Source organism: Mya arenaria, chromosome 16 (assembly GCF_026914265.1).
Source record: "Mya arenaria isolate MELC-2E11 chromosome 16, ASM2691426v1".
Lineage (NCBI taxonomy): Eukaryota > Metazoa > Mollusca > Bivalvia > Myida > Myidae > Mya > Mya arenaria.
In genome coordinates, this window is record NC_069137.1 from 20235665 (window position 1) to 20246325 (window position 10661).

At 35.8% G+C, this 10661-nt stretch overlaps 1 protein-coding gene across 11 annotated transcripts in view; it reads right to left on the reverse strand.

Moving 5' to 3' along the window:
- Positions 1 to 2511: 2511 nt before the first annotated feature.
- LOC128222114 (protein Daple-like) overlaps positions 2512 to 10661 on the reverse strand; it is a 127853-nt gene continuing 119703 nt past the window's right edge. For all 11 annotated transcript variants that reach the window (XM_052930966.1, XM_052930967.1, XM_052930964.1 and 8 more), the window contains 4 exons: positions 9186 to 9230; positions 8758 to 8808; positions 5033 to 7201; positions 2512 to 4284 (listed from right to left, as the gene is read on the reverse strand). In XM_052930966.1, the coding sequence (XP_052786926.1) occupies positions 4194 to 4284; positions 5033 to 7201; positions 8758 to 8808; positions 9186 to 9230 (2356 nt within the window). In that variant the 3' untranslated portion in view covers positions 2512 to 4193. The remainder of the gene's footprint in view (positions 4285 to 5032; positions 7202 to 8757; positions 8809 to 9185; positions 9231 to 10661) is intronic.

Genomic DNA, 10661 nt, shown 5'->3' on the forward strand with positions numbered 1-10661 from the left:
TTGCAGTCGGACTCCTCTGGGAGAGACATCGTGAAACGAATGAGTATGTCTGGAAAACTGAAGTTCGATTTGTAATTGGAATAATTTCTATAAATTGATGGGAAAACTATATAAGAACCATTTTTGAATAAATTGAATTGTTCCTAGATTCATTTTGATACATATTTAAATGAATCTTTGAATCTCAAACGTTCAAAATATCTTATATTTGTTATACATCGTCTACCCCCCATTTACATGTGTTATGCCAATGTTTAAAATACAATTCTACTTAATTAATGTCTGGAGCCGTATAATAATTAAGTATGTAAACCCCTTCTATACCCCATTTAAACAAAGCGACACACGAACATTCCCTAGATTGAATATCAAATTGATATTGCCACTAACCGTTTTTTACTTGAATCCATCGTCTTGGCCTCGAGTCAGGACCTACCGCCTGGGGCGAGTGTTGTACCTTCTTATCTTATATTGTGCATTTTCTCGCCTGCTGTAACCGCTTTTATACCGTATCAAATATTCAAGAATAATTGTCAAGTGCACCTTTAAATCTTTTTGGAGAGATTAACTGCACTACATTCATTAAAACAAATCATTTCTCTTAGTGTAATTTTACTATATGGTTTCTGGTGGTTGTTTCTCAAGTTAAATAATACGTTACTGATTTGTTTTGCACTCATTATTTTCTTGGAAAAAAGCCTCACATAATTATTTCGATTGGTTTAACAATCAAACAGATACGAGTGAAACTTACATATATTCATAGCATTTCAGTTTTTTTTTCAAATTGAAAACATAATTAATTAACAATGTATATAGATTTCACTCTTTTCTCAGTTCTGAAATGATTTTGAAAAACGCACGTGCACTAGGTGTTTTAAGGAATGCCATAACGGTACATATTAGCAAAGAGTGGTTTATATTTGTTATTTAAAGTATAGGAACAGTGGGTTTGCAACGACACGTCTGTTTAAGTCTGAGAAGAAAACGTATGCAATCGCAGACAACATTACACCAGAGACATATTTAAAATCCAATCGCCAATTCTTCCTCCAAGTATAGGGCCGTCGATGTCTGACCCTCCATCAGACAATCGTTTTGGCATTGGCATAACAGGATGTGGACATCATACACAACAATTGCAGCTTTTCGTATTAAACTATTACTTAAATGAGTCATTCATGCTGCATTTTGCATATAGTCATAATAACTTGTAATATTCATACCCGTTTCATAATTATTGATGTTCTACCAGCTCACGAAAATGAAATAGGCTAGCTGCTAACTACGCGTTTGGATACCAGGGCACGTTTTTGGCATACATAATCCCGCCGGAGGATTTATTCCGACAACCATCGCATTGCTCATCGGTATCGCCATATATAGGGAGAAAATACCAAAATACACGGTTAATAGCTTGTCAACGTTTTCCGGGTGGTTCCGTGGTCTTGTGTCACACTAGTCAATCCAGTTTCTATTCCCAACCGCAACACTAATATACTAATCATCTTCCGGGATGGACGTTAATCGGGGTTCCGTGTGACAGTTCTATATTTTGCGGCACGTCAAAGAATTGGATTTTCTCAAACCAGGGTTTTATTGTGTCTGTGCACCATTCTCGAATTATTTTAATTAACTAACACTCTTACCAGAGCACTCGTCGAATGGGCAAGGCCCGAGTGCGAGTTTAAAGAAGCTTACACACCAACTGGTGGTTAAAGCAATTCAGCAACCCAGTCATAATTGCAAACAATGCTGCTTTTTTACAAGTGTAATGCTATGATGAAAACGGCAATAGAGCATGCCATTGGACAAACAACATGTATGTGGTTTATTAATAATGGCATAGATTTTGTTGTTATTGTTTATTAAGGTTCATAAATCTTCGTCTTAGTGTGAGAGTAAGATCACAACCTAGCCCGACTTTAAATTAAAATTAGCTTCAAATATTGTTATGAACACAGCAAATAAAATGCAAGAAATAATAATTTTACAATATATTGAAAGGATTGAGGAGATGGCTACATAAATCATGGTTACCGAACTGGCATCTTAACGTTGTCAGTAGGACTAAAACTTTCGAACAGGGTCTGCCGCGAGACATTCAGACCACTCTACCGGCTGAGTTAAGTAGTCAAATTACATTATATATAATATTGAACCTTTCGGCGACATATACAGTACAACATTTGGGGTACTTCTCCCAAAGGTTGTACTTTTTCATGAACATCCGGCGATTTACCTTTAGGCGACAGTCAAAAATTGTATATTCTCGATGGCTAGTATTTTGGGAAAAAACATCATTAATTCTGCTTTACTACATTTATTTATGCATATTTTATGAAGGAATATGCAAAGGATATATTATCATAGGATATATAGCATGTAATGATAATGTCTTCCAAAGGTTGTTCAAATAGGCAAAATGTCCCAAAGGTTGAATTTGTATATATATATATATATATATATATATATATATATATATATATATATATATATATATATATCAACTTCTAACAAATATACATGCCCACTAGTGATGGGCCGATGATTGCCGATAATCAATTTTATCGGCAGACATTCGTAACTCGGGGATCGGCGACCTCATCGTTCCATAATCGAATAATCGAGAAAAAAAGTTTGCTTGAATCCAGTAAATTTCCAACTTTATTTAGCGCAGTAACTTAGGGCTAAGGAAAGTAACCGCTACATTGAGTTTTAACAGTGCTTTCATTTAGTTTTTCTTTGAGTTCAAATCGCTTTATGATGGCGGACGGCCAGGGGGGACATCAATCTCAAAATATTTGATTACCCTGGATATCGGTCGTCCACGTGCTGGAAAAGTGCGAATTATTCCAGCGAAATTGTAAGGGGCATTCAAGCCCAGATTCTTATGAAACTGGGGCATTCAAGCCCAGATTCTTATGAAACTAGGCTTGATCGACCCCAACTGTGCTCACATATTGAAATGAACGTCAAGATCAGTCGATTTAAAAACAGGAAATATTTGAAGAATGGAAATGTTTGAAGTCCAACTCCGAAAATACGTGAGAAAAGTTTTTTCTATTTTAATTTCCAATTACCTGTTAGTTTTAATAGTTAATGCCATCCAAAACCAATGTGTTATGTCTCGTTGTTTTCAATTTAATTTTCAAAACCGGTTTAATTAATGCACCAGTTATTTGTAACCACCCCCATGCTCCACCCCCCAACCGGTCCGGGTAATAGTTGGGTCTTAGAATTTCGGTCCAGCCAAGCCCGGCCAAAGTCCTCATCTTGCGGGAAGGAACTGCTCGTAAAACCCCCGCCAAATGCCCCTGAACCCAAGGGAATCTATGTAAGGCCCATTCCCCCGCTATATTTGGCGGGAAGACAAAACCACCGCATCCACCCGGCACTGCGAGGCCACCTAGAAGGTAAAACACGGCCCATTTCCCTGCCTATCCCCGGACCTGGGGGCCGTGGTTAGAATTGACTGGTGCATAGGTCATTGACAATTTTGTCCAAATGACAAAACATGTGTATTATACAGGATAAGACACGGTTGAAAATTGCCCAAGTAAAAATAAATTACCCTCTGCCAATTATTATTTGCACTGTGGCAATTATCAACCAAAAGCCATGGTCAACCATGTATTATTTTTATAATGTACATAATAATGTTATAACATATAATATTTTAATAATATTAATTTATTTGTCAACTTAAGTAAACCTCACCATGAAATGTTCCCTGACTTCATAAACCTTGGATATTGTTTTTTTAAATAATTTTTAGAATTATTCAATATGCCAGAAATACTACCTGTTTTCGGACTGAATCATTAGAAATGAAATGCACACGCAAACTAAGGTCCTTATTGATATATGAATCAGAAAATGATGCTTTTGTGATACTGTCCGATTACAGCCAACTAATTGGATAATCGATCGATCAGGGTCTCCGATTAATCGATTATGAAAATTCACGCCGATTGCCCATCACTAATGCCGAAAGCTTGCATATTAGCACAGTGTCATCAATTAAGAAAGGAAGCACATGTCAATAAAGAAGTTATAAGCTGTGGTTAATTAACATAACATACATCTAAAGATTATTATGTCTTGACGTTCTTAAACTAACAAACACTTTAATATGAAAGGTCTGTAAAATGATTTAGTCAACACTTCTGACAGGCTAGTTATTCTATGTTCTATATATGATTCATATATGTATCAGTTTCAAAGTATGTTGCTGCAATTGCACTTTCACTCTTGTCCTTTTCTGTGTGTCTTCGCTGTGGACTGAAAGGTTAAATTGATGATTTGGTGTAAATTATGTTTTCTTTCGGAAAATATTTGTATGTGTAGATTTAAAGGGGCTTAGACACCAGATGATACAAGTGCAAGAAAAAAAGATGAAAACAAACTTACATAAAATTGACATTCTTGTGAGCAACGCCTTATGTTTTACTTATCATTTCGCTGTGACATATGCATCTTACGCATTTTTTTTGCGCATTTTTCCTATTTGAAATGTAATAGGGCTGTCTACCACGTCAATCGCAGTAAGTTTGAAAATAGCGTCGGTATTTTGTACTGTACTCTTAAAAATATATGATTCAAACTGAAAAACCAGTATGCGCTATTTTAGTAAAAAATACGAATGAAACAAAACATTAATGTTGCGTTTGTTATATATGTACAAGGCCTCCTACTTGCTCGTAATGAAAATCTAGGCTTGTTTTGTGGAAAGCTATATTTGCCGATTGTGGACCATCTGTTGTCTAGCTTAAATTCATAATATTACATAACCACAATTCAAATCACTTGTCAGACCAAACTATATTATGACAAAACATTCTAACCACTTCCCAAAATTGTCATTATATAAATGTACTAAAGCTGACGATTAACGCTTTTTATATTCCGTATATATATACTGTAATTTTAAGTTATTATATGAAAATGATTATATTCAATTTCTTCTTTTTTAACTAAAACAATACGCTTAAATGGAACAATGAGTAATGCGATTTCCAAACTCTCTTACTCATTTATTTTAATGGAGGGTATTCCTTGCTGGGTTGGTAAGAACTCGTGTTGGCTGGTTGAGAAACCTTGACGGCTGGTTGAGAACCTAGGTGTACCGGATAACCCTTGTGGGTTTATTGATACAAATTGTTGACTGGTTGAAAACCCTTGTAGGCTTGATGATAACAATTGTGGGTTTATGGATAACCATTGTTGGCTAGTCAATATCCCGTGTTGGCTGGTTGATATCCCTTGTTGTCTGGTTGATAACAGTTGTGGGTTTATTGATAACCCCTGTTGACCAGTTGATAACCCTTGTAGGCTGGTTAATAATCCTTGTTGACGGGTTGATAACCCTCGTTGGCTTTTTGATAACCCTTGTTGGCTTGTTGATAACCCCTGCTGGCTGGTTAATAATCCTTGTTGACGGGTTGATAAACCTCGTTGGCATTTTGATAACCCTTGTTTGCTTGTTGATAACCCTTGTTGGCTGGTTGATAACCCTTGTTGGCTGGTTGATAACTCTTGTTGGCTAGATGATAAATCATGTTGGCCAGTTGATAACCCTTGTTTGTTTTTTGAAAAGTCTTGTTGGCTGGTTGATATCCCTTGTTGGCTTGTTGATAACTCTTGTTGGCTGGTTGATGAACCATGTGTGCATGTTGATAACCCTTCTTGGCTGGTTGATAAACCTTCTTGGCTGGTTGATAAACCGTCTTGGCTTGTTGATAACCCTTGTAGGCTGGTTAATAACCCTTGTTGGCTGGTTAATATCCCTTGTTGGCTGGTTAATAATCCTTGTTGGCTTGTTGGTAACTTTTGTTGGCTGACTGATAACCCTTCCCGGCTGGCTGATAACCCTTGTTGGCTGGTTGATAACCCTTCTCGGCTGGTTGATAACCCTTGTAGGCTGGCTGATGAGTCTACATGGCTTGCTGATAATCCTTGTTGGCTAGTTGCTAACTCCTGCTGAATGGTTGATAATCCTTTTTGGCTGGCAGATAACCCTTGGCGGCTGGTTGATAACCCTTGTTGACTGGTTGATAACCCTTGTTGGCTAGTTGATAACCCTTGTAGACTAGTTTTTAGTCCTTGTTGGCTGGTCGATAACCCTTGTTGGCTAGATGATAACCCTTCTTGCCAGGTCGATAAACCTTGTTGGCTTGTTGATAACCCTTGTTGGCTGATTGATAATCGGTTTTGACTGGTTGATAACCCAGGTTGGCCAGTTGATAAACCTTGCTGTCTAGTTGATAATCCTTGCAGGCTGGTTGATAATCCCTTTTGGCTTATTGATAACCCTTGTTGGCTTGTTGATAGCCCTTGTTGTCTAGTCGATAACCCCTGTTGACTGGTTAATAACCCCTGTTGACTGGTTGATAACCCTTGTTGGCTGGTTGATAACTCTTGTTCACTAGTTGATAACCTTTGTTGGCTGTTTGATATCCCCTGTTTGCTTGTTAATAACCCTTGTTGGCTAGTTGATAACCCTAATTGGCTAGTTGATAAACCTTGTTGTCTAGTTGATAATCCTTGCCTGCTGGTTGATAATCCCTGTAGGCTTATTGATAACCCTTGTTGGCTTGTTGATAACCCTTGTTGGATTGTTGATAACCCTTCTTGGCAAGTTGATATCCCCTGTTTGCTTGTTAATAACTCATGTTGGCTTGTTGATAACCCTTGAAGGCTGGTTGATAACCCTTGTAGGCTAGTCGATAACCCTTTTTGGCTGGTTGAAAACACTTGTTGGCTGGTTAATAACCCTTGTTGTCTGCTTGATAACCCCTGTAGGCTGGTTGATAATGATTGTTTGCTAGGTGATAACCCTTGTAGGCTGGTTGATAACCCTTGTAGGCTAGTTGATAATGATTGTTGGCTGGATGATAACTCTTGTTGGCTGGTTGACAACCCGTGTAACCTGGTTGTTAATGATTGTTGGCTGGATGATAACCCGTGTAGGCTTGGTGAAAACCCTTGTTGGCTGATTGATAACCCTTGTTGGCTGGTTGATAACCTTTGTTGGCTAGGTGATAACCCTTGTTGGTTGATTGATAACTCTTGTTGGCTGGTGGAAAACTTTTGTCGGCTGGTTGATAACCCTTCTCGGCTATTTGATAACCTTTGTTGGCTAGTTGGTAGTCCTTGTTGGCTTGTTGATAAGCCATGGTCTGTCACTGATGATGTGTCACTGAAATTAGGGAAGTGGTTGTCATAATGTTTATCATGGAATAACATAGATTGATGATACAATTAAGAGGTATATTTTAATGACTTCGCAATCCATACGCTCAACTGAATTCTAGAAAATATATCATTTGAACGTATTACAAATGAAAAACGCAAATTCGATGAATACTTTAGATTTAATCAGAGATAGTTTACAATTTCTTATTTCTTTTTTAATACAATAACTTCTTAATATTGTTAATCTCGAAAAACAATAATCGTAAATGCGTTTAAAAGAAAATAACACATCATTCAACATATTTTTTTTTACTATATGCATTGGTCGTGTTTTTTAAATTTATATTTTCCCTCTGGAGCAAATTTTGTTTCACGGCAGTCCCTTTCGGTTGCCGCCTTAAGAAGGGAAAAACCTGTGGCATTACCGTTGGGTTAACGTATCTCCTGTTCGAGGAAGCAGTACGTCTACTAAAACATAGTTTCCTACTTTATGGAAATAGCTGTTGCAATTGAAATTAATCTTAGATTTAACCACACTACCATCAACGGAACATTTGGTTTTTAACATTATTTTACTGAAGCACAAAACAAGTATCTAATTAAAAGTAATTCACTATCGCTCTCAGAATCTGGATTGTACAGTATTTTTTCGAGGCGAATTCATGCTGTGCAGCCGAAGGGTGATTAAATGTTGAGATAGCGAATTAGTTTTAACTATTTAAGTTGAATGTAACGTTTCCGTAAAGTTTATGTCTTACGAAAAGCCCAGAGGAAATGTCGAGAGTGTACCCGAAGATGTTGTTGAGAAGGATGGAGAGCGGGCATCGGCATTTTCTCGACAAGATGCCGGAAATCGCCATGGCCTTGTTCGTTTTTAATCTGCTATAATTGTTCAAATATTTAAGGCCGATGATCTGAGTTATTTGATTCGTCGGGACTCCTTTATCGTTCAGCTTTTGTGCAAGATTCTTCTGGGCATTGTAATAGTTTTAAAAAGAAAACTGAATTGATGAACTGATTAAGGTAAACAGCGAAAGGAAACAAGTCAAATTCAAAATGCGGTAAGAGTTTGTAGGTAGAAATGACTTATAACTATGTTACGAGCACATTTCGCCAAGTGCATATTCAAATGATACGTACAAAGCGGGTTAACCGTATGTTCCATGAAATAGTCATACATGAAATGGTAAGCTTGTAATAGTAATAGTCAATCAAAATTGTTTGTTTGATTTAAAATAGTGCATTTTGTATGTTGACAAATATATTTATTTGTGTCTTTTATTGCACTACAGACAACACACATGTATTCTTTTCTTGTTACATACATGTACTTTTTCATTTGAAAGATTGAAAAAGAAATCCCGAGTTGTCTGCAGTGAAATGATACAATATTATTGTTTCACTCGAGCCAGAGTGAAATGACCAAGTTATTTTACATTCTTTCACCGATATTCATAAAATAAAATTTCATACCAACATTTCACTGCTCTTATCTTTAATTAGGCTAATTTGAACAGTTGGACTAGATTTCTAAAAAATGGAGAGAAAGATTGCACGAACCTTGTAGTAGAAACGTCCGTTCTGCGTTGTTTTCCAGTGAGCTTTCTCCACCTTACAAAAAAGCAAATACATGGTATTCTTGATTCGCTACTTACTCATGATTATAGGTCAAAGTTGGTTTCTTAATCTATCATTCAAACTCTTCTTTGTATTATAAACGTTTTAAAGTTTTAATTATCTATTTAGTATACCGTGCATACAACGTATGACAATTGCCTGTTTGTGCTAGTATCACCTTTCAGATTTTTTAATTTATTGAAAAAGTGAAAACAACGCGAGCATGGTGTGTGTCTACTTCTTGGTCTGCAATTTCGTATCTCAATATCATAATGCACAAACGCCGTTAAAACTTAATTTAACTGTTTTTTTTATTATCATATAAAAACTTAACAATTCATAAATACTGTATCATTTATTATAGCCATTACCATGATTTTTTCTCCTCTTTAAGCTGTCTAACCAAATTTTCAAGCCTGAAACAACAAAGAAACGAAATTAAATACATAGCAAGAGTTTCATGTTGTAATGGCTACATTTCTAGCAAGGCGCATTTACAATTGTTTTAAGTTAAATAGGTATATTATTAGTATAGTATAGAAAACATGTTCACAGTAGAGCTGCTTTATTACAGTTAGTCACCCGTAAACATCGTGACTGAGCTCATATACTTAAATCGATCGTAAATAATATTCAATTTAGAATACCCTTACACACATTGTCTTGGTTTGTTCCCAACCTTCATGTTGCCATAAAGCACTTGGTTTCGTGAAACGCACATACATTATAAATACTTATCATCTCAGGTTCTTAACAATGTGTTTGTTTAGAATATATATTTTGGAGTACAAAAGAGAATGAGAACAACCGAACAATCACTTTTTTTCTATTCGCATATCAAATATCATTATTATTAGGAGCAAATTTAGAAAAACTTCTTTTTTTAAATAACAGACGAGTGCTTTAGCGAGATTGTATGTTTCCAAAATAAAGCATGATTGAAATGGAATCATTGATACCGGAGTGTTTGCTAGCATCGAACTACCTTTAAAAAATAGCAACAGCTCATTTTCATGGTGAGGATTTATTCCGGCCTTGATAAATAATAAAACCCGCCTGCCTTAAGTGCCATATAGTAAGAAGGCTTCATTTAGGTATGATTTTGGAAATTTGTCATATAGATCCGCCAATTTCGGACCTCAGCAGGTTTTGTTGCAGAAAAAAAACACGGGGGTTTCAACATGAAGCAGGGTTTTCATAATACAATATTTAAGTTATATTAGCACAAAAAATATCTTATATCAAAAGGAACATTATACTTCGACACCGGAAGTGAAATGATGCGAAACCAAAAAAACCCCAGCTTTTTAGTACTGTAATGTTTCACCTGCGGGATAAAATTCCCAGATTTTACCGATAATGCACAATCCATAAAACGCCCATTTCTGAGTTATTTGTGTTATGATGTTAATGTCACTTGGTTAAGAATTTTGAAATGCATGTCTTTCATTTAAAAACAACATAAATTTTATGTTTTTTACAGGAAAAAATACCCAGCAAAAAACAGTTTGGACAATTTATGGTATAACACGAGGCGATTATTGCCCTTCATTTAAAACAAAGCCAGATGATTTTACATATGTATCTTATTTTGTTTAATAAATCACCAAAGTTTAATATGTAAATTACATTATTGATGGAAATTTGACTCATTTCGAAAGTTATGAAATAGTGCAAAGTAACTTTTGTGTTTTTTTAATAATCTTAGTCATTTAAACGACTGCTAAAAATACTACTTAAAGAAAATTATGAGTAACGTTAATGAGTTGTAACGTTAACATGTCAATATTGCATAAATTGTTTAATTATTTGTACTCGAATATGACTTTAAACCGGTTTAACACAAA